This window comes from Capricornis sumatraensis, chromosome 13 (assembly GCF_032405125.1).
Source record: "Capricornis sumatraensis isolate serow.1 chromosome 13, serow.2, whole genome shotgun sequence".
Classification (NCBI taxonomy): Eukaryota; Metazoa; Chordata; class Mammalia; order Artiodactyla; family Bovidae; genus Capricornis; species Capricornis sumatraensis.
Genome location: NC_091081.1, coordinates 29,563,779 through 29,589,252, shown reverse-complemented (window position 1 = coordinate 29,589,252; position 25,474 = coordinate 29,563,779). Strand labels below are relative to the sequence as shown.

The 25,474-nt window shown below is 40.5% G+C and overlaps 1 protein-coding gene across 2 annotated transcripts in view; it reads left to right on the top strand.

The window, feature by feature from the left end:
* AFG1L (AFG1 like ATPase) overlaps window positions 1–25,474 on the top strand; it is a 195,694-nt gene that overhangs the window by 19,646 nt on the left and 150,574 nt on the right. For both annotated transcript variants that reach the window (XM_068985371.1, XM_068985370.1), the window contains exon 2: window positions 5,483–5,706. In XM_068985371.1, the coding sequence (XP_068841472.1) occupies window positions 5,483–5,706 (224 nt within the window). The remainder of the gene's footprint in view (window positions 1–5,482; window positions 5,707–25,474) is intronic.

Genomic DNA, 25,474 nt, shown 5'->3' with positions numbered 1-25,474 from the left:
GCATATGAACTCTTGATTGAGGCATGTGGTATCTAGTTCCCTGACTAGGGATTGAACCTGGGCCCCCCTGCATTGGGAGTGCAGTCTTAGGCACTGGACCGCCAAGGAAGACCCCCTATGAAGCAATTTGAGTTAATTTTTGTGAAGTGTAAGGTCTGTGTCTAGATTCACTTTTTTGCATGTGGATGTGCTGTTGTTCCAGCATCATTTATTGAAAAGGTTATCTTTGCTCCACTTTATTACCTTTACTCCTCTGTCGAAATTAATTGAATATATGTATGTGGCTACATTTCTGGACTCTCTGTTCTGTTTTATTGATCTGTTTGTCTATTCTTTTGGCAGTATGGTGCTATAATGATTATTGTAGCTTTATAGTAGGCCTTGAAGTTGGGTAGTGTCCTCCAGTTTTGTTCTCTGTTGGTATTGTGTTGGTTATTTTGGGTCTCTCTTGCTTCTTCATTTAAACTTTAGACTTATTTTGTCAGTATCCACAAAATAACTTGCCAGAATTTTAATTGAGAATCTGTAGATCAAGTTGGGAAGAACTGACATTTTGACAATATTTAGTCTATCCGTGAGCATACAATATTTCTCCATTTTTAAGTTCTTTGATTTTGTTCATCAGTGTTCTGTCATTTTCTGCATATAGATCTTTTACCTATTTTGTTAGATTTATACCTTAGTATTTCATTTTTGGGAGTGCTAATGTAAGTAATATTTTTTTAAAAAATTATTAATTCAGCTATGCTGGTCTTAGTTGTGGCACACAAGATCTTTGATCTTACATTGTGGTGTGTGGGAATCTTTAGCTGTGGCATGGGGGATCGCAAGTTCCATGACCAGGCATTGAACCTGGGCTCCCTCTATTGGGAGTGGAGAATCTTACCACTGGACCACCAGGGAAGTCCTTGAATGCTATTGTTTTTAATTTTACCTTCCACTTTTCACTGCAGGCATATATGAAAGTGATTGTCTTTTGTATATTAACCTTGTATCTTATAACCTTATTGGAATTGCTTGTTAGTCCTAGGAGTCTTATTTTGTTGTTTCTTTTGTATTTTCTATGTAGACAATCATGTCATTTGGGAACAGACATTTTATTTCTTCCTTTTCAATCTGCATACCTTTTATTTCCTCTTCTTATCTTATGGCATTATTTAATGCTGTGTTGATATGGAGTGAAGAGAGGGGACATCCTTTACTTGTTCTTGATCTTAGTGGGAAATTTCTAGGCTATTACTCTTAAGTATATTTTTAGCTATAGGGTTTTTGTAGATATTCTTTATCAAGATAAGGAAGTTCCCTCTATTCTTAGTTTACTGAGAGTTCTTATCATGAATGGGTGTTAGTTTTTGTCAAATGCTTTTTCTGTGTTTATTGATTCCTTGAACCTCAGAATGAGAACACCATGTGTGTTGGGGATCCCCTTAAGACTACCCTCTGGGGATTTACTAAAAGACTCAGAGGACTCAGAATATAGTTGTACTCAAGGCTACCATTTATTATAGTGAAAGGATACAAAGCACAATCAGCAAAGGGAAAAGGCATGTGGGGGAAAGTTTGGGAAAAAATTAGAAGCGTATAAGCATCTTCTTTCAGTGGAGTCAAACAGAACATGGTTAATACCTCCAGCAACTTTGACAACAGGTGTGAAATGTTGTCTATTAGGAAGATTCATTAGAGACTCAAGGCCTAGGGTCGACTGGTAGTTATGGACGCACCCTCTGCCTGTCCATGCGTGCATGCTTAGTGGCTTCAGTCGTGTCTGACTCTGCAGCCCTATGGACTGTAGCCCACCAGGCTCCTCTTTCCATGGGCAAGTATACTGGAGTGGGTTGCCATGGTCTCTGTCAGGGGATCTTCCCTACCCAGGGATTAAACCTGCATCTCTTATACCGCCTGAATTGGCAGGTGGGTTCTTTACTACTAGTGCCACCTGGGAAGCTCACCCTCTGCGTAGCCTGTGCCAAAATTCCAGACTTGTAGAAGGAAACTAGGTGTTCCGCATAAACCATATTGCTTATATATAATATAAGCATTTAGTCACAGTGAGTCACTCTTACTATTTCTGGGATTGATGGGAACCCTCTGGGAATTCAAGCTCCCAGTCAAGGTCCCACTTTTGCAAGCAGGCATTTCTAAGCTCTGCAGTCGGAGGCCTGCTGTGTTAACTCTTTTCTGTGCACTGTTCTCACTTAATGTGATCCTATAAGGTGGGGAAGAGGCCTTAGGGGCTACTTTGGAAATGAAGGGATATGGATGTGAGAATGAGGGAGATGTGAAGAGGATGGGACTTTGTTACCCCTTTCTTCTTTTCTCTTAAGTAAATTTAGGATCCGATGGAAGGTTTTGTATATAAAAAAGGTGCTGCTGTTAAAATTACATTTGAAAATCACTTCTTTAAACAGTGAGATGAATTTTAAGCCAAATAGTGGTAAAATCACATTTGGATTTTAGCAGGATCATTTCTGTTGTTGATGGAAGATATATTTTTAAGAGATTGTGATCAAGATAAATTTGAGGTTGGAGATGATCAGTGGCAGGGAGACCAAGACAGAGATAATTAAGAGCCTCGGCTGGAATGGTTATATGAAAAAGGAGGAGGGAATGGATTAGAAAGACTTTAGGATGTAAAATTGTGTAGAGAGCTTCTCTGGTGGCTCAGACGGTAGTCTGCCTGCAATGTGAGAAACTTGGGTTTGATCCCTGGGTTGGGAAGATCCCCTGGAGAAGGAAATGGCAACCCACTCCAGTGGATTGCCACTGGAAAATCCCATGGATGGAGGAGCCTGGTGGGCTACAGTCCACAGAGTTGCAAAGAGTCAGACACAACTGAGCGACTAACATACACGCAGAAAATTGGGTAGCATTGATGATTGATTGGCTGAGGATCTGGTTGCAGTCTGGGGAAGGGGTTTGGGGATGGAGAAGGAAATTAGCATTATCTTAGGTATTTTACTTAGTTGATTACAGGGAGTGGAAAAGAGCATTTTCCCTGGTTGTGAGGGTCTCAAATCCTCCAACACTACTGGGTATCCAGTAGTGGATACCGACACTATCTACCTGAAGGTAGTAGCATCAGCTCCCACATGTTAAAGGGCCAATCCCATAAAAATGGTGCCACTTCAGAGGCCAGCTGCAACTGTGCTGCCCTGCTTCCCACCCTTCTGCGTGGCTGAATTCAAATTCAGGGGGTTGATAATTAGCTAAGTTTGATAATTTTCTAGTAATGGTCAGAGAACTCAGAAACACTTTAACTATGTTTATCAGTTTGTATATAAAGGGTAAATGGAAGGCAAATGGAAGGGATGCACGGGGAAAGGGACGGGGCTTCCATGCTCTCTCTGGATACGTCACTTTCCCTTGAGGTGTTCACCATCCTGGCTGCTCTCCAAATCTTATTGTTCAAGAGTGTTTATAGAGTTTAATCTCCAGCCTCCCTTGCCCTCATAGGTTGGTGGATGGGACTGAAAGTTCCAACTTTCTAAACACTTGGTCTTTCTGGGAACCAGCCCTGTCCTGAGACTATTTTCAGGACCTTCCCTGAGTTCATTAGCATATGTGTGATAGAAAGAGGCTCATTATGAATAATAAAAGATGCTCTATCACTTAGGAAATTCCAAGGATTTTATGAGCTCTGTGCCAGGGACTGTGGACAAACTGCAAGTATGTTTCTTATACCACCCTGGTAAACGTCTCAAATCGCTGGAAACCTCTGCGGAACTCTAAACCTGTGCCTTCAGTTTCAGCATGAACCCAAACCTTGTCCTTGGTCCTATGAGGCCTAGGATCCCAGGAGACCCTTAGTTTGGTTCTCTATTGCAGGCTGTAAGCCCCATGTATTAGTTAGGGTACAATTTAGGCCTCTGTAACAAAGAGACCCCAAAATACACTGCTTGAAAAGCAAGATAGACGTTTATTTTACATAAAAATCCAGGCAGGTGGTCCAGAGCTGGTTTGGCAGCTCAGCATTGTTGGGGAACTTTGCTCTGCTTTGCTCAGCATTCTGTGTGCCTCTCCTTGCCAGGTTGGCTCTTCCAGCTGCAGCCATGGCACTTTCTTTCCAGACAGAGGGAGGGGAGGGAAAGAGAGGAGGGGAATTTGCCCTTTCCCTTTAAGTGCTCCGGAGCAGAGCGCACAAATTTCAGCTTACATCCCGTTAGTCACGTGGCCATCCTTGCTGCCAGAGAGACCAGGGTATGGAATATTTTACTGGGCTGACTTGTACCCAGCTAAAACCCCTGTTTAGAAAGGGAGAACAGTTATTAGGGGATAGCCCTGCCCTATCCTCAACAGTCACAGTATATTTAAGGATTTTTTTTTTCCTTTCTTAGAAAAAGAGGAAAATAATGTTGTGACTTAATTTTTTTCCTAAATTAAGTAATTTTCATATTATTGAAACAAAGGAAACATGTTATTCAATGAAACAAGATAAACTCTGGCAAAATATCCTTGCAAAATCTTTGCCTAAAAATGTGCCAGTTGAACCTGCCCCAAATAAGGAATGGAGTTATAACTGGACCTTACCACAGATAATCAGTTTTCTGCTTTGAAACACTCTTCTTGTCTCTCATCTCTTTGTGTTCAACCTAAAGGTAATGGAAAAAGAGAAGGAATCTTGTAAGCAGAGAACTGAATTCAACATGGTAACGTCTGAATGCTGTGTTGTTTTGGATAGGGATTAAGAGGCAACAGAAAACCCTTTGCGACTAGTCTCTAAGTCTCTGCGTTGGTAGTAAAGAACCAGATTTAGGCCTAATGCAAAGACAGGCACCACATCTGCTGTGGGGAAGGATGCGATGAACCTTGGTGGCATTCAGTGGAGTGGAGGTAAAGCTGTCACTGTAGAGGGGGTTAGGCTTCTTAGAGGGCTTCCCTGGTGATTCAGACAGTAAAGAATCCACCTGCAATGTGGGAGACCTGGGTTCAGTCCCTGTGTTGGGACGATCTCCTGCAGGAGGGCATGGCAACCCACTCCAGTATTCTTGCCTGGAGAATCCCATGGACCGAGTAGCCTACAGTCCCTGGGGTCACAAAGAGCAGAACATGACTGAGTGACTAAACACACACACAAAGGCTTCCTAGAAGAGGGGTTATAGTGATAGGTTCTGAGTTTGGGGTTTATTAAATTGAGTCAATCATTTATATATTTATTGTACAAAATGTGTATGTTTTAAAAATAATTATATATTTATTTGGCTGCTCTGAGTCTTAGTTGTAGCATGTGAGATCTAGTTCCCTAACCAGGGATCCAACCAGACCCCCTGCGTTGGGAACACAGAGTATGAATCACTGGACCACCGGAGAAGTCCTCAAAATGTGTTTTATATTATGGTTTTCATCAAAATGATTTTTACAACAGCTGCTCAAATATGTACAGTTGTAATAGGTTAAAAGTTTTAAGAAAGAGTATCAAGCACTATGAAATACCTTCATTTCAGAAAGTCTTAAATCTTACATATATATATGTATTTGTTTATAGCCTATTCAGTTCAGCCCCCTGAGAGTATGTCTCCAACTGCTGCTACAGAGGCTTATTCAAAAGCTTTAGCTGTTTGCCATGGGCCATTGGACCACTATGACTTTCTGATCAAAGCTCGTGAGCTAAAAGATGATGAACATCAAAGAAGAGTCATACAGTGTCTGCAGAAACTGCATGAGGACCTTAAAGGATACAGGATAGAGGAAGAAGGCCTTTTTTCTAAGGTAAGATTTGTGTCATGTTAAAGATGGAATAGTTAAAAGTGTGAGCATTTTAAAACTAGATTAAATGCAGTTGGGTACACTCATGAAAGAGCTTGAAAATTTCCTTCCAGTTCCTTTAAACCAGCTCTGTTGGATCCCCATTTCTGACCTCTTGATGTTCTATAGCTTTCTTTTACCTTCAAGGGGATTCAAATAGCTTCATACTGAGGTAGTAAAAAGAATACCTAAATACCAGTTACAGTGAAAACTTGTATGCAATTCAAAGCTTCCCCCTCGCTCTAGCTCAGGCCTGGCCTGGGATCAGTAGCAGAGAAGAAGGAGTGACTTGTTCTTTTTTCTCTCCCCTTCTCCTCTCTCTGCTAGCTTGGCTTCCCTAGGGTCAGAATGCGGGAGATAGACGATTAGAGTGAAACAGCAGAGTCTTGAGTGGCCAGTTAAGGGCCATTTGTGTGGTAGATGCTGACGTGCTAGCTCTCTGTGAGGAGCATTGTGTGCGTTCTTCAGGACTCCTATGAGGACCTCCCTGCTGCGTCACTGTGACCAACCTCCTATGAGTCTAAGGAGCAAACATCTCACAGCACGACCCTGTGGTGCGGGGATGGCCTTGCCCTTGCACTTAGCCTTCTTCAGTGGGGTCCTTTCAGGACAGCTCTAGCCAGGTCACCTTTGTGGTGTCTACTGAGACCACCCCCAAGTAACACACCTCCTTTCTCCAAACCCTCCTGCGTGGGCAGCTTCAGTCAGTCTCCTGCCCTTGGACTTCTGCAGATTTAAGAAGCAAACACCAGTGTCTGTTCTGTGTGCCCCTGCGTTCCTGGGGACACATACATGTCAGGTTGTTCTGTGAACTCTTTCACACCCTACTTGGGTAGCTGTCTGCAGATTTTCTCAACATAAGTGAGCATCCAGCTGGGGAGAGGATGCCCATTTTGCCTTCATTCTAATCTGTTTGGATGTTTCTCTTGGGGACCCCTTGCACTTGACATGAGGTTGGTTCATCCAGGGAAAATGCCACAGAATTGTTTACCCAGCTAACAATTTTCTACCTTGATTACTTTGGTTGTGGGGCTGTTTTCTGATGACCCCCCTCTTTTTAAGGAATCCCTGCATATATACAACTAGTGCCTCTCTGCAGTGTATAGGGAGACCTGTTTCTCTTGTCCTCAGCTTTGAGTTTTAGCTGAAATTCTGAAACAACAGGAGAAACTCTCATTCCTTGTCCTGCTATAGAAGCTCTGTTATCAGTGGCGTGATCCTTGAATTATGAGGGATATTATGGTTCAACCCAAGAAACTAGTTTTCCTTTAATCGACTGACCAAACTACTTACCCCCCTTAACACAAATATCCTTTTATTATAAGGTCTTTATAAGAAAGGTACTGTATAACAATATAACAATAACAATATAACTATAACAATAGTACTTTATTTGTAAGTTCTACTGAAAGTAATTTTACTTTTTAAAAAGCACTTGAGAATGTAACAAAATGGTTTTATTTTTATGTAAGGAGAAACACTGCATTGTATTAACATGTTTTGGTTAAAAACAATGAAGTATTATTTATTTAGGCTTGAGAAAGAAATGGAGATGTAGAACAAGATTATAAAAGAAAATAGCAACAAAGGGCATCTCCATCACTCAGCCAGGCCTCATAGAGCCTGCACCAGCTTTTGGCACCATCGTCAGGTGGTGCAGTGGTAAAAAATCCACCTGCCAATGCCGAAGATGCAAGGGACATGGGTTCAGTCCCTGGGTTGGGAAGATTCCCTGGAGGAGGAAATGGCAACCCACTCCAATTTTCTTTCCTGGAGAATTCCTTGGATAGAGGAGCCTGGCAGGCAACAGTCCACGGGGTTGCAGAGTCAGACATGACTGAGCACCTGAGCACAGTGGCTCTGAAAGCTCTGATGACTTGCAGGAAGTGGTCCCTGTTGATTCTCCAGTGCCCTGCCATTCATAAAGAGTGATCTGTTTACTCTTTGCTCCTTTTCCCCATTCTCTTTCCCACTCTGTTCATCCTACCAGCTTCTCATTTCTTTTCCTGTATCTGTGGTTTAAGTTCCCGAGGAAGAATCTGAGAGGCCACCCAAACCCTTCATCCCTGTTTGGGCAGAAGTTTCACACCAGTTTTCCAGGGGCTGCTAGTCAACACAAAGCCTGGCTCTCTGTATAAGGTGCTACCCAGTGCTCCTGTGAGCAGGGCAGTTTCCCTCAGAAGTGTACTGTGAGGCTGGGCGCCAGGGTGTGTTGGCTAGTCCAGCACAATGGTTATGGGAAATAATGATGAATTATCCCTTTTGATGGCCAACATTTTCTCTTTCTCTTGTGTTCTCAAAAGTTTATGGGTGAATCAAGAAGTAAGAAGTTTGGAAAACATAGATTGCTTAAGTACTGCATATTTAATTATAGTTTGCATTACAGGAGGTCTTCCAAATAAATTAACAACTTTGTTATGTGTCCTAGCCAGGAGACAAGATGTTTTAACTACCAGATTTTTGTTGTTATCTGAAAGTTAAAATTTCTCTCATGACTTTTTGTCTTATTCCACCTTTGATATATATATGAATTGGCTATGCTGAATCTGCCTCTAAATAGACAGCTATTTAGCAGTAAATAAATGCAATACTTTACTATCTAGAGGCCCCTGTTTTATTGTGTAATTCTTATGTAAGGAGGAAATTGGACAAGTCAGGTAGTTTCTAATGTGTCTAGTGAAAGCTTATATTTGTTAATCCCAATGCATTTGTGAATGAATATTTAGTAGATTGATCAACATCTTTTTTATTTGTCCTGTCATTTCTTAAGCCCACAAAATATTTAGCATTGCAGAAGACCCAAATAGCAAATTTAGTCTGAATAGAACATGTAAAACTTCAGTTTTGAAGATTATAAAGATGCCACAAGACTATTTCTTCTAAAAATACTGACATGCCAATTATCAGAGAAGTGAAAATTTAAACTGTTAGATTTTCCAGCAATAGAACTTTGTTAGTGGTGTAGAATCCCTTTTTCTTTTGTTTTTTTTTTTTACTAATGTTGTTTATGTCTGTGCTGGATCTTTGTTGCTGTGTGGGCTGTTCTCTCCTTACTGTGAGATGGGGCTCCTCTCTAGTTGCAGTGTGTGGGCTTCTCCTTGTGGTGGCTTCTCTTGTTGCAGAGCACAGGCTCTAGGGCATGTGGGCTCCAGTAGTTACGGCACGTGGCCTCAGGGCTCAGTAGTTGCAGTTCCTGGGCTCTAGGACACAGGCTCAACGTTCATGGTGTACGGTCTTAGTTTCTCTTCAGCGTGTGGGACCTTTCTGGACCAGGGTCAAACCCATGTCTCCTGCATTGGCAATCTGATTCTTTACCACTGAGCCACCAGGGAAGTCCAGTATGTAGAATTTTTGATTTTCATAAATAGGGTTTACAGTTTCATGGACATTTGATTCTTCCCCCAGCTTTATTGAGATACTATTGACAGATAACATATCTAAGTTTAAATTGTGCAGTGTGATGATTCATACCTGAGTACATTGCTAAATGATTCGATAATAAAATTAGTTAACCCCTATATCCCCTGACATTGGAGAAGGCAATGGCACCCTTCTCCAGTACTCTTGCCTGGAAAATCCCATGGACGGAGGAGCCTGGTGGGCTGCAGTCCATGGGGTTGCTAAGAGTTGGACATGACTGAGCGACTTCACTTTCACTTTTCACTTTCATGCATTGGAGAAGGAAATGGCAACCCACACTGGTGTTCTTGCCTGGAGAGTCCCAGGGACGGGGGAGCCTGGTGGGCTGCCATCTGTGGGGTCGCACAGAGTCGGACACGACTGAAGTGACTTAGCAGCAGCAGCAGCGTATCCCCTGACATAATTACTATTTCTCTTTGTGGTGAAAACATTTAAGATCTACTCTTCTGACAACTTTCAAATATTAATATACTACTGTATTATTAATAATAGTCACCATGCTGCACATTAGATCTTATAGTTGGGAGGTTGTACCCTTTGACCAATATTTCACCAATTCCCCTGCCCCACAGCTCTTGATAACCACCATCCTATGAGTTAGGCTCTTGTAAAATTATTCCTGTAAGTGAGAACATACAGGATGGTCTTTGTCTGACTGAATTTCAGTTAGCATATGTGCAGATTTGACTTTGTTTTTGGTACAGATGTTTAAATATTCACTCTGGTAGACTTAAATTGTACTCCTAAGAAACGTTCTGTAAGGGTAAGCCATAATGTTAGAATAAAATGCACATTCTTCGCAAAATGCTGGAGTTATTATCAGTGAGGAGAATTGGTGGCAGACTATTAGGCTGCTTTCACCTACCTATGTCACAAATGTCTTCTCTAGTAAAAATTTGAAAAAGTTACGAGTAGATGACCATGCTATATGAGCAACAAACTAGGAAGAATGAGCATTTATGAACATTTTACTTTTGTTATCAAATAAAACTTACAGCCAGGTTAATCTGACACATTTAATGTATGCATAATTGTTATTGTGCTGTGAGGTAATTAGGCATAAATGGTAAGTAGTTCATGTAAATCACTATAATTAGTATTACTTTTACACAGCCAAATCAAGCATTTCTAGAGTCATGGAGGGAAAGAATTAAACAGAGTGTGGAGCTGCTCTGAAAATTTCTGTTTCCATTAATCAGGGGTATATAGGCAGCCAGATTTTTTCCATCTCTGGGGAGGAGACACCATAGCCCAAGAGATCTGGGAACTGGGAAGGGGTGCAGGGGTCAAAATTCCTTTTCCTTTTCTCCTGCTCACCACAGAATAATTTTGTTTTTCCCTAATGAGAAATTATTATTTCAGACTTTCTTTTACAACCTATTATAGTCTTTGATTTGGATACCTGTCCTTACTCTCCTAAGAACAATGCATGTAGCAGGTAGAAATGACCTGCACTGCCTTGAATTCAGCTGGTATAAGGTCTAGGTGCTTTCTCTGATCTGGCTCCTCGCACCTGGCAGCCGTGAGCTAGATACCTGGAATGCTGTGCTGTGGACTTTTCTCTCGGGAGATGCAGGAGACCCATTGTTTGGCTCCCTTCAGTTATTTATCCAAGACTAGCCAGTTTGCTGGGTTTTCCTCAGTTTCTCCATTCTCTCCTCTAGCTAAGGAGGTGAGCCCTTACTCTCTCCGTTTCTTTTCTTAAAACTGACATTTCCTATAGGTGAAGTAGGTTGAGCAGTGTGATTTAGGTAAAGCTTCCCTGTTCTCTGGTAATTTAGCCTTTAGAATATAATAAGCAGCATTGACTTTGGAATAGATATCTATCACTACAGCTTTATTAAAGACCAGAAATATTTTTAAATGTATATTTTTTTGTGTATCAAATTTTTATGAAAGCCAAAGCAAAAGATTATGTCCTAACCCAATGACAGCTTTATCTGTAAGGAAGCAAGTTTGGGAGTCAAACTGCATTGTTTTTTGGGAACTTAACACATGCCAAAGACTCATTTATGTCTGAAATTTGAGAAAGAGAATATAATGGGCCTGCTTCCATCTCCAGAATAATTAACAAATGTATTCAATTACATTTTAAATTTTGTCATGGTTCCAGAGGTAAAATTATGCTGTCAGTGTAGATGAGAATGTCTATTTTTGTTTTTTTCTTCCAGTTTTATTGAGATATATTTGACATATAGCACTATATAACTGAGGTGTAGACCATACTGATTTGACTTACATGCATGTGTGAGTGCTAAATCGCTTCAGTCGTGTCAGACTCTTTGCAGCCTTATGGACTGTAGCCTGCCAGGCTCCTCTGTCAGTGGGATCCTCCAGACAAGGATACTGGAATGGGTTGCCATTTCCTCCTCCAGGGGATCTTCCCAACCTAGGAATCAAACCTGCATCTCTGTGTCTCCTGCATTGGCAGGTGGGTTCTTTACTGCTAGCACCACCTGACTTACATGCATGGTGGAATGATTACCATTGAAGTCCAGTGAACATCCATCATCTCATGTAGATACAAAATAAAACAAAGAAAACAAATTTTGTGTGTGTGATAATAACTCTCAGGATTCACTCTCCAAACAACTTTCACATATAACATGTATCAGTATTAATTATATTAATCATGTTGTACATTATATCCCTGTTATTTATCTTATAACTAGAAGTTTGTACTTTGGGACTGCCTTCATCCATTTCTCCCCCACACCCCCTCACTAGATGAGAATATCTTTTATAAATTCCTTAAAGTAAATTGAAAGAAAGGGGGAATAACCCTAATGTCTTAAGTAGGAATTTTATTGTCATTGTCAGCCAAAACTGACTACTTTGGTTATGGCAGCAGAATTATGTAGGCCATAAAGAGGCATTAGAGCCATGGGATCTACGTTGAGATTTTGGTCAGGTCTTTAGATCAGGGGCTGGTGAACATTTTCTGTAAAGGACCATGTAGGAAATCCTTCAGGTTTTAGGGGCTGTATGATCTCTGTCACAGCTCTTCAGTTCTGCCATTGTAGTCAAAGTAGCCACGGACAATACATAAATAAATGTATTTTGATAAACATTTATTTATAAAAACAGAGGTGAGGCTGGATTTAGCCCACAGGCCATAACTTGCTGACCCCTGCTATAGATGGATGACTGCTTCCTGACTGGATTTGAGGGTGGTGGGAGACCAGTAATAGTATTCAAAGTTCTACCAGAAATGTACTTAGTCTAGGTTTCCAGTCTAATTTTCTGTTACTTTCCTATATATATATCTGCCTCTAGTCAACAGAAATATTCACTGATCACTTATTATATAGACATACAGACAAGTGGAACAAAATAGAATACATGGAGACCTGATAAACCATTGAATTGGCACTGAAAATCAGTGGAAAAAGATGGTCTAGTCAGTAAACAGGGATGACACAATTGATTATCTTTGTGAAAAGTAAAATTAGATATCTACTTTTCTGAACATAAACATAGATTCCACAGAATCAGTGTCCTAAACTTAAAGGGAAACTTTAAAACTTCTTGAATAAAATATAGAGGATTTATTTTTGTGACCGTGGGGAAGGGAAGACCCACTTACACAAGATGTGAAAGCTTAAATTATAAAGGTAAGATGGATACATTTGACCCTACTAAAATTTAAAACTTACAGTCAACGAAAAGCACTCTAGAAAGGTTAAAAGGCAGACCACAGACTGGGAGAAAATATTTGCATCAAAAATAATTGACTTAGGGAGGTGGGAGTGAGGTTCGAAAGAAAGCTGACATATGTATACCTATGGCTTATTTGTGTTGACGTATGGCAAGAAACCAACACAATATTGTAAAGCAATTATCCTCCAATTGAAAATAAAAAAATTGACTGTAGATTGCTATCTAGAATATATAAAGAACTCCTACCAAAAAGAGAAAAAAAAATCAAGCTGGTAGAAAAATGGTCAAAGAAGAGTCTGTTTTGGGGGGATAAGTAGTAGATGCCACAAAAAGATAAGTAAATCAAAACATATTTTTAAAATGAAATGTTCACTCTGAGGAAGAAGGGCACAAAATGGGGGGCATCAACTGTATCCAATTTTTTTTAAATTTTGGAATAAATATGTCAAAATATAAAGATTTGATAAAGCTAAAAGCTAAGTAACCAGGTGGTCAATATTTTCTCCAGTTTAGCCTATTTATAATGTTCCATAAGTGTACCTTTAAGTGTAATTGTGAGATATTTCAATAGGTTAGTTGATTTTAAAAAATAATTTTAAGGAAATTATAACTTTCCCTAATAATATAATACTAACTCAGCATTTGCTTCTTATAAATAGACTGAGGAAGGGGTATTATGAGCTCAGAAAATACTCAGCAAAGCATAGGAAATATCTTAGTAAAAGGTTTTTGGCTGAGTGAAAACCTCTATTTGGAAATGAGAGAACTATAAAGAAAAAGCACTTCTAACCCATGCTATCATCTCCAGTGGAGATGTGCAGATATTAGGACCTGAACACTGAATGTACATTTCAGGCCAAAGTGCCACAGCCATGTGTAGCTTTCTCAGAAGTGTGAAGCATAGCTCCAATGCATCCGTAGTCCCTTCATGGCAATGAAAAGCACCACAGAGCTGCCTTCAGTTATCTTTGCCCTGACGAACCACAAAAAGTCCCCGTAAGTATTTCTCCCCGAATCACACTGCTACTTGGCCAGGGGTGGCTTGTCAGCAGAGCATATACAGGTAGCGTTGCCTTTTCTTCCAGTTTCCTCCCATTCAGTTTCCTCTCATTATCCATGCTGTATCAATAATGATATTTATAACAGAATGTGAAGTCAAGTGGGCCTTAGAAAGCATCACTACGAACAAAGCTAGTGGAGGTGATGGAATTCCAGTAGAGCTATTTCAAATCCTGAAAGATGATGCTGTGAAAGTGCTGCACTCAATATGCCAGCAAATTTGGAAAACTCAGCAGTGGCCACAGGACTGGAAAAGGTCAGTTTTCATTCCAATCCCAAAGAAAGGCAATGCCAAAGAATGCTCAAACTACCGCACAATTGCACTCATCTCACATGCTAGTAGAGTAATGCTCAAAATTCTCCAAGCCAGGCTTCAGCAATACGTGAACCGTGAACTTCCTAATGTTCAAGCTGGTTTTAGAAAAGGCAGAGGAACCAGAGATCAAATTGCCAACATCCACTGAATCATGGAAAAAGCAAGAGAGTTCCAGAAAAACATCTATTTCTGCTTTATTGACTATGCCAAAGCCTTTGACTGTGTGGATCACAATAAACTGTGGAAAATTCTCAAAGAGATGGGAATACCAGACCACCTGACCTGCCTCTTGAGAAATCTGTATGTAGGTCAGCAAGCAACAGTTAGAACTGGACATGGAACAACAGACTGGCTCCAGATAGGAAAAGGAGTATGTCAAGGCTGTATATTGTCACCCTGCTTATTTAACTTCTATGCAGAGTACATCATGAGAAATGCTGGACTGGAAGAAACACAAGCTGGAATCAAGATTGCCGGGAGAAATATCAATAACCTCAGATATGCAGATGACACCACCCTTATGGCAGAAAGTGAAGAGGAACTAAAAAGCCTCCTGATGAAAGTGAAAGTGGAGAGTGAAAAAGCCGGCTTAAAGCTCAACATTCAGAAAACGAAGATCATGGCATCCAGTCCCATCACTTCATGGGAAATAGATGGGGAAACAGTGGAAACAGTGTCAGAATTAATTTTGGGGGCTCCAAAATCACTGCAGATAGTGACTGCAGCCATGAAATTAAAAGATGCTTACTCCTTGGAATAAAAGTTATGACCAACCTTCTAGATAGCATATTCTAAAGGAGAGACTTTACTTTGCCGACTAAGATCCGTCTAGTCAAGGCTATGGTTTTTCCAGTGGTCATGTATGGATGTGAGAGTTGGACTGTGAAGAAGGCTGAGCACTGAAGAATTGATGCTTTTGAACTGTGGTGTTGGAGAATACTCTTGAGAGTCCCTTGGATTGCAAGGAGATCCAACCAGTCCATTCTGAAGGAGATCAGCCCTGGGATTTCTCTGGAAGGAATGATGCTAAAGCTGAAACTCCAGTACTTTGGCCACCTCATTAGAAGAGTTGATTCATTGGAAAAGACTCTGATGCTGGGACGGATTGGGGGCAGGAGGAGAAGGGGACGACAGAGGATGAGATGGCTGGGTGGTATCACTGACTCGATGGACGTGAGTCTGAGTGAACTCTGGGAGTTGGTGACGGACAGGGATGCCTGGCATGCTGCGATTCATGGGGTCGCAAAGAGTCGGACATGACTGAGCGACTAAACTGAACTGAACCTGGTTGGGCCATTCTCCTGCTTAAGGTTTCCCAGTGCCCTCCAGATAAAGTACAAACTCATTAGCGTGTTCTACATAGTTCTTGAGAGCCAGCCTGGTCCCTGCCTCTCACCAGCCTCATCTGTCTTTGTTATCAGCTGTCCCCAGCTGTGACAAGCTACTTAAAGATTGTTAGACAAGAGAGGGACCTTCTCTTGCCTCTGAGTCTTTGTTGAGGCTGCCTGTCTCTCATCTCCCATGGCCTCCCTGGCGACCACACATTCCTTTAGTACATGCCATGTCATGCTTTCTGGATTGCCTAGATCTGCAGAACTTAGTTCACTGCCTGATACAAAGTAGGTGCTCCATGTTCAATTCATGTCTCTGAAATAAATAAAAAAAAAAGGAAGATTTGAATGAATAACAAAGCAATCACTGAAGATTCACAAAATACTTCTCTGCTGACTCTGAAGTCGGTTGCTCATGAGCCTATCCTTATGTCTGTGTGAGAGTATCAGTGTTTTTGTGAGGTTTACATTCACTTGCTTCTTTGTGGACATGTTTGTGTTCTCATTTCCTCCATAGTGCAAGTTCTTTGAAAATCCAGGAGAAGCCTGGATGGCCATTTGAATCCCTCAAATTCAGAACCTCAACTGGGTTCAGACTGGAATATTTTCCACATCTTTCTTTTGATAACCTCCAGGTCAGTTTGAAAATTATACTTATGTCCTAGATGTCCCTCTGAACAAGTGGTGGGCTTGGAGTAGGTCCCACCTGAGCTAGTCCAGAATTTGAATTCAGTCAGGAGTGAGTAAACTGGAGGGATTTGCTGAAGAAATTAGCTCATTTGTCTGACATGCATAGACACTTAGAAATGCTTGTTGCTTGAATGCATGCAGCATTAAAAAGTCATTTGCATCTTGGAATTCTGTTGTAATCAGAAATTGAGCCATTTCTTAGGCTAGTTGTTTTAGAGATTTAAACTCACCGCCCCCCCCCCCTCCTGCTAGTTGTTTAGCTACTTAAAGGCTTAATTATACTAGTAAACTGAACAAATTGGTGTACTTTAGGTTACAAGGGTTCTTTTGCAAATCAGCTGAAGGCATTTAAAAAAAGATTTTCATTTAAAGAGAATTTATGGGTGCTAACATATAGTTCAGTTTTTTAGTTTTAATGGTCGTCTTAGAAACCTGAAGTGATCTACTTTTATCAAACAGTGGTTTATGTTGAGAATGATATAATGCTTGTTTTTAAAAGATGTAATTATCTTCAGCATTCCAGCTGGAATCATTGTTTCTGATTCTGTCATTTTGGGAGATAATAATGGAATGGTGAGGGGTGTGTGGAGAAGCAGGAAAAGTAATATTCCTGCATTTTAAACAAATTGAAAACTCTTTATTTTAAAGCACCACCATTATTATCTTAATTGTCCTAATGGAACTTATGCTTGACTAGCAAGTGGACAGTAACCCAGAAAGGTGGAGGACATGCTATTTTAATTTCCAGCTTTGATGAGAATCACCTTGGATTATTTTTAATGCTTGAATTTTAATATTATAAGGGACAAAGGATAAAGTTAGAATGATTAAATAAAAATATTTGGAATGATGGATGACAAATGTTTACTTTGCAGAAGTTAAAGGAATAGTTTTGAAAGCAATTGTCTAAAATGCAAATATGTAGATGCTTTTGGAATAATTTAAGACTTAGTTCAAAAGTAAAAGTAATACAGTAATTAATCACTTTTACAAATTTTGTGTTTTGTTTTACCCAACTTTTTATTTTGAAAAATTTCAACAGTACCCTTAAAACCACTTAAAATGATCAATATTTTGCTGCATTAGGGTTTTTTTCTCTCAGTATTTTCTCTTTAATCATCTGAAAATAAGTTGTAATATTGAAACACTTGACCTCCAAAAACATCATTATGTATCTCCTAACAAGGACCTTTTCGTGTATAACTATATTACTGTTGTCACACCAAGAAACTTATTTTTTATTGGAATATAATTGCTTTATAATATTGTGTTAGTTTCTACTGTATGAGGAAGTGAATAGACTATATGTATACATACATTCTCTCCCACTTGGGCCTCCCTTCCCCTCTACCTCCATTCCCACGCATCTAGGTTCTCACGGAGCACAGAGCTGAGCTGCCTATGCTATACAGCAGATTCTCCCTAGCTGTTTATTTTATACATGGTAGTGTATATGTTAATCTTAATCTCCCAGTTCGTCCCACCCTTCCCTTCCCCTACCTGTTGTCAACATGTCTGTTCGCTACATCTGTGTCTCTATTCCTGCCCTGGAAATAGTTTCACCTATACCATTTTTCTAGATTCCGCATACATGCATTAATATACAGCATTTATTTTTCTCTTTTTGACTTACTTTATATGACAGACTCTAGGTCCATCCACATCTCTACAAACGATCCAGTTTCATTCCTTTTTATGGCTGAGTAATTTTCCGCTGTATGTATGTACCATATCTTCTTTTTTAAGAAAATTAATTAATTTTATCTTTGGCTGGGCTGGCTTTCCCTAGTTGCTGGGAATGGGGCCTACTCTCAAGTGGCAGTGCTTGGGCTTCTCACTGTGGTGGCCTCTCTTGCGGAGCATGGGGTCCTGGGCGCTCAGGCTTCTGTAGTTGCAGCTCATGGGCTTAATTGCTCCCTGGCATGTGGGATCTTCCCAGACCGGGGATGGAACCTGTGTCCTTTGCATTGGCAGGCAGATTCTTAACCACTGGGCCACCAAGGAAGTTCCTGTACCATATCCTCTTTATCCATTTATCTGTTGCTAGACAGTTGACATTTAGGTTGTTTCCATGTCCTGGCTATTGTAAATAGTGCTACAGTGAACATTGAGATACATGTGTCATTTTGAATTATGCCTGGATTTTCTCAGGGTATAGGCCCAGTAGTGGGATTGCTGGGTCGTATGGTAGTTCTGTTTTTAGTTTTGTAAGGAACCTGCATACTATTCTCCACAGTGGCTATATCAATTTACATTCCCACCAACAATGCAAGAGAGTCCCCTTTCCTCTACACCCTCTCCAGTATTTATTGTTTGTAGACTTTTTGATGATGGCTATTCTGACGGGCAGTTAGGATGTGGTACCTCATTGTAGTTTTTTTTTTTTAATACATATATTTGGCTGTGCCGGGTCCTAGTTGCTGCACTCAGGATCTTTGATCCATCTTCCTTGTGGCATGCGGGATCTTTAGCTGCAACATGTAGGATCTAGTTCTTTGACCAGCAATTGAACCCAGGCCCTCTGCAGTGGGAGGGGAGGCTTAGCCACTGGACCACCAAGGAAGTCCCTCTCATTGTAGTTTTGATTTGAATTTCTCTAATAATGAGCAGTGTTGAGCATGTTTTCATGTATCTGTTGGCCATCTGTATATTTTCTTTGGAGAAATGTCTGTTTAGATCTTCCGCTATTTTTGATTAGATTTTTTTTTTTTTTTTTTACATTGAGCTGCATGAGTTATTTGTGTATTTTGGAGATTAATCCCTTCTTGCTTCATTTGCAAGTATTTTCTCTTAATGTTGATGCAGTGATATATAAAATAGGGTCACTCAATTTAGCAAATAAAAATAAAGTCCAGATAAACTTGAATTTCAGATAAATAATGGTTTTTTAGTGTATGTATGTCCCATGCAACATTATATGATGTTAGTGTGAAACTCAAATTTAACTGGGCATCCAGATAATTACTTTATCTCATAAAGTAATTAATATGGGCTAAATATGAAGCCCATAGTTAAATTTCTTCAGTTGTCCCCCAAATGTTCTTTTAAATACGTGTGTGTATGTGAATCCAGTAATCATGTTTTATATTTGACTTTGTCTAATAAAATTTTGATAGAATAATTATCAGGTATTTACTTTAAAAATATAAACTCATGTTCAAAAGATTCTTTGTGTGAAAGTGGGCTTTCCATGTATATGAAATTAAAACCATAAATTTTCACTAAATTTAGTGGTTTGGAGTGTCATCACCAACATGTATAACAACTAGGACCCCAAACACTTGTGACATTAGCACATTTCCTTGTTGGACGACTGGCAATTCAGTCATATTGTTTAAAAAAAAAATTAATAATGTTTATGACAGCTGCTTTTCTTGTTGTCCTCCCTTTTGGTTTAGTATTATCGTATTCTATCACTTATTATAGTAAGTCTAAACTTGAGATGCCCTCTTGAGTCATCACCTGTGAGTTTAGTTGTTTTTTAGGTTCCACACATGAGTTCATACATTGTCTTTCTCTCTCTGATTTACTTCTCTTAGCATAATGCCTTCAGTGTCCATCGGTGTTGTCACAAATGTCAGAATTCCTTTCTTTTTTAATGGTTGAATAATTTCCAATATGTGTGTGTGTGTAACACTTCGGTTGTTTCCATTTTTTGGCTATTGTAAATAATGCTGCAATGAACAGGGAGTTGTAGCTCTCTCTTTGAGCTAGTGTTTTCATTTGGATAAGTATCCAGAAGTGGAATTGCTAAATCATATGGTAGTGCTATTTTTAATTTTTTGAGGAACCTACCTACTGTTTTCCACCGTACTGTGGCTGTACCAGTGTACATTCCAGCAGTGCATGAGGGTCCCCTTCTCTGCATCCTCAGCAGCACTTGTTTCAAGCAGGGGCTCCTCTGGTTGCAGTGTGAGGGCTTCTCACTGCGGTGGCTTCTCTTATTATGGAGCACGATCTCTAAGCACATGGGCTTCAGGAGTTGTGGCTCCCGGGCTCTAGAGCACAGGCTCAGTAGTTGTCACGCATGGACTTAGTTGCTCCGAGGCACGTGGAATCTTCCCAGACGAGGGATCAAATCCATGTCTCCTATGTTGGCAGGTGGATTCTTTACCACTGAGCCACCAGGGAAGCCCTGGAGACCTGCTTTATCTTGCCCTCCTGATTATTTTGACTTTGTGTTCAGCTTGGCTTATGTCAGAGTAGCAAACTAGCATCACATCTACGCAGCGCACTGCCCAGAAGACAAGAGCTCTTTCACCTAGAGATGAATAACAGAACTCTCCTTGGTTGAACTTAGTCATAAACTTACCCCTGAAACCTTCATCTGGTTGTGGAGGATAGAGCAGGGAGTAGGACCGTTCTCATCTAAAGGACGTGACGGCTGCACAGTTGTATAAGATTGTTGAGAAGAGTCTGAAAGCCCTGAGGAGTACAACTCCATTTTGTCAACAAATCTATTTCACTGGTTAGTTTACTGTGTCTCTGAACAATTCTCTAGAGCCTTCTTAGCTCCCTTCAAGCTAAACTACGCTTCCCCCATCACTTTCAACAGATGTCTACATCTTTATAAAGAGAAAACAGAAGGCATTGTGTTGGCCCTCCTTCAGCCTCCTATATGAAGTTGCAATCCCAGAAGTCTGGGTGAATGTGAAGGAATGTGAAAGAAAGTCAGTATCTTAGTATGAGTTTTTTCTGTTTTTAGCTATCCTTCCATATTTATTTTTAATTTTATTCCATTAGGTAGGAGTACAGTGATTCTTTGAAATATATTGAGATTTCTTCTATTGCTTAGAATATGAACAGTATTTGAAAATGTGCTCCCTGTTCTTAAATGTATTCTTAATTTGTTTGGTAGAGTTTATATAGATATGAAATAGCTTAAGTGTACATTAATGTTCAGATCTTTGAGAGGGGTGTGTCAAAGGGTATGATGTTTCTTCTTTTGTGATCCATAGGTTTGGATAGAGGTGGGTATCAGTACATGAAGTTTGCAGTCTTCAGTGTGAGTGAGTGGGCCTTGTGATTAGACATGCAGAGGTGGGCAGTGGATGGGAACTCCCCTGTGCTGTGCCCTGAATCCAATAGATAAGGAAGCAGCAGGGTGTACGGTTGATGTGGCTTCAGTTCAGTTCAGTTCAGTCGCTCAGTTGTGTCCAACTCTTTGCGACCCCATGAATTGCAGCACGCCAGGCCTCCCTGTCCATCACCAACTCCCGGAGTTCACTCAGACTCATGTCCCTCGAGTCAGTGATGCCATCCAGCCAGCCATCTCATCCTCTGTCGTCCCCTTCTCCTCCTGCCCCCAATCCGTCCCAGCATCAGAGTCTTTTCCAATGAATCAACTCTTCTAATGAGGTGGCCAAAGTACTGGAGTTTCAGCTTTAGCATCATTCCTTCCAGAGAAATCCCAGGGCTGATCTCCTTCAGAATGGACTGGTTGGATCTCCTTGCGGTCCAAGGGATTCTGATGTGGCTTACCCAGAGTCATATAGCTAATAAGTAGCAGAATCACAATTTGTACCAAGATCTTTTCAGTTCAGCTCTCCTACTCTTTCCTTGTGGAGATAGGTGATAGTTTTCCACTGTCTTCCAACATCATCCTTATGCTTACTATCTGCAGAGTCTATAATACAGTATCACTGTATCCCTATCAAAAACCCATTAGAGAAGGTGTCATGATCCTACTTCACAAATTCCCTAAGATATGGTTAATATGACAAATTTTACAGCTGGTCACTTGAGAAACTTATGTTCAGATTTCCAAGTTTTTGTCTAGTGTGAAGTGTGTATATTTTAGAGATTGGGCGTGTATCAGAGTTCTGGTAGGAAACTGTTCACAGCAGTTTCAAATAAAGACTGAATCAAGAAATGACTTAGAGAGTCATGGGCAGGGCAGTCCTAACAGGAAACCAGGGCATGGAGGAGTGAAGGAGTAGCCTGCAGAGAGCTGGAGCTGTGGCATGAGGACCTCATGGCTCTGGAGGGAAGCCTCTCTGCCAGAGACAGCCTGGAAGCAGGGAGGCAGCAGGAGAGAACGACCAGGCTTTCTCTCCACCCCCTTCCTCCTGTCTCCTACAAGCAGCGCCTCCCAGAGGCTGAACCCAGCTAGCAGCCAGCTAGCAGCCAGCCAGCAAGGTTTCCCCCCAGGGTAGAGAGCAGGACAGCGGAGGCTTGTTGGGGGATGGGAGCATGTGGCGCATCCCAGCACCCAGCACCTAGGACCTAAGCCAGGGTGGCGTGCTCTGAGACATAAGAACACGTTACAGGAAATTAAAACATTGAGAAAGGGAATTTAATGGACCTGAAAAATAGGGTAAATTGTGAGAAAATGTAAATGAGAAGCATATAAATGATGTGGGTTCCTGTGTAGTTATTTTGAAGAAACTGTGAACCTAACTCTCCCTGAATTCACTACGATGAATAAAGAACTTAGAAACTTCTTTAGGACCCATTTTACAGCCTTGTAAATAGTTTTACTGTTCTCCATTCAATCCTCTGACTTTTCCATTAAAATATAGATTTTTAATCCTTTGAAATAATTTCAATAATTTTTGGAAGACTGAAATTTTATTAGGAGAAAATCAGCCTGCCTCTCCAAGTAAAAATACTTGGTGCATATAATACAGTTTAGATGGGTGATATCTAACATTTATCATTAGGGGAGTATCCATTGTGTTTATCAACTTCTTGGGAGTAAAATCTTTCTTTGGAGTAAAATCTGCATCTTAAATAGTATTTATGCTATACTAGATATCTGTGATTTCACATGTTTGAGAATCTTTTCCTTTGGTACTATATAACCATCTGGTACCTCTTTATCATCTTCTAAATGTTGCCTTAAATATAATATAAATTATATATGTAATATATAATGTACTATGATGGTGGTGGTGGTGGTGGTGGTTTAGTTGCTAAGTCGTGTCCGACTCTTGCAACCCGATGGACTGTAGCCTGCCAGGCTACTCTGTTCATGGCATTCTCCAGGCAAGAATACTGGAGTGGGTTGCCATTTCCTTCTCCAATAGTGCAGTATAATATTTGCCAAACTGCTTTTTCAAAAATATATTAAGTTTGGGTAAAAAAGAAGAGAGGCCCAAGTGAGATATATATGTGTATATATATATATATACACACATATATTTGTATTAACACATATATGCATATATATGTGGGTTTTTTTTAGCAGCATTGAGTTCTTGCCATGTCATCCTCCCCCCCTCCCCATCTTTGTTAAATTTTTGCCTTGAATTTCACTGATTAAGCACATGTTGATTATATTCTGACTAGACCCTGCACAATTTCTGCAAATTATGTTCAGTCCAGTTCAGTTCAGTTGCTCAGTCATGTCCAACTCTTTGCGATGCCATGGACTGCAGCATGCCAGGCTTCGCTGTTCATCACTAACTCCAGAAGCTTGCTCAAACTCAACGTCCATCAAGTCGTTGATGCCGTCCAACCATCTTATCGTCTGTCATCCCCTTCTTTTCCTGCCTTCGATCTTTCCCAGCATCAGGGTCTTTTCCAATAAGTCAGTTCTTTGCATCAGGTGGCCAGAGTATTAGAGTTTCAGCTTCAGCATCAGTCCTTCCAATGACTATTCAGGACTGATTTCCTTTAAGATTGACTGGTTTGATCTTGCAGTCCAAGGGAGAGTCTTCTCCAACACTACAGTTCAAAAGCATCAACTATTTGGCGCTCAGCTTTCTTTATAGTCCAACTCTCTCATCCATACATGACTATTAGAGAAAACATAGCTTGGACTAGATGGACCTTTGTTGGCAAAGTAATGTCTCTGCTTTTTAATATGCTGTCTAGGTTGGTCGTAGCTTTTCTTCCAAGGAGCAAGCGTCTTTTAATTTCATGGCTGCAGTCACCATCTGCAGTGATTTTGGAGCCCAAAAAACTAAAGTCTCTCACTGTTTCCATTGTTTTCCCATCTATTTGCCATGAACTGATGGGACTGGATGCCGTGATCTTCGTTTTCTAAATGTTGAGTTTTAAACCAACTTTTTCACTCTCCTCTTTCACTTTCATCAAGAGGCTTTTTAGTTGTTTACTTTCTACCATAAGGGTGGTGTCATCTGCGTATCTGAGGTTGATATTTCTCCCGGCAATCTTGATTCCAGCTTGTGCTTCTTCCATCCCAGCGTTTCTCATGATGTACTCTGCATATAAGTTAAATAAGCAGGGTTACAGTATACAACCTTGACGTACTCCTTTTCCTATTTGGAATCAATCTGTTGTTCCATGTCTAGTTCTAACTGTTGCTTCCTGACCTGCATACAGATTTCTCAAGAGGCAGGTCAGGTGGTCTGGTATTCCCATCTCTTTCAGAATTTTCCACAGTTTGTTGTGATCCACACAGTCAAAGGCTTTGGCATAGTTAATAAAGCAGAAGCAGATGTTTTTCTGGAACTGTTGCTTTTTCAACGATCCAACGGATGTTGGCACCTTGATCTCTGGTTCCTCTGCCTTTTCTAAATCCAGTTTGAACACCTGAAATTTCACAGTTCATGTACTGTTGAAGCCTGGCTTGGAGAATTTTGAGCATTACTTTGCTAGCCTGTGAGTTGAGTGCAATTGTGTGGTAGTTTGAACATTCTTTGGCATTGCCTTTTTTTGGAATGAAAACTGACCTTTTCCAGTTTTATGGCCACTGCTAAGTTTTCCAAATTTGCTGGCATTCTGAATGCGGCACTTTAACAGCATCATCTTGTAGGATTTGAAATAGCTCAAGTGGAATTCCATCACTTCAACTAGTTTTGTTTGTAGTGATGCTTCCTAAGGCCCACTTGACTTCACATTCCAGAATGTCTGGCTCTAGGTGAGTGATCACACCATCGTGGTTATCTGGATCATGAAGATCTTTTTTTGTATAGTTCTTCTGTGTATTCTTGCCACCTCTTAATATCTTCTGCTTCTGTTAGGTCTGTACCATTTCTGTCCTTTATTATGCCCATCTTTGCATGAAATGTTCCCTTGGTGTCACTGATTTTCTTGAAGAGATCTCTAGTCTTTCCCATTCTGTTGTTTCCCTCTATTTCTTTGCATTGGTCACTGAGGAAGGCTTTCTTCTCCATCTTATTCTTTGAAAGTCTATATTCAAATGAGTATATCTTTCCTTTTGTCCTTTGCTTTTAGCTTCTCTTCTTTCTCAGCTATTTATAAGGCCTCCTCAGACGACCATTTTGCCTTTTTGCGTTTCTTTTTTTGGGGATGGTCTTAATCTGCCTTCTGTACAGTGTCATGAAGC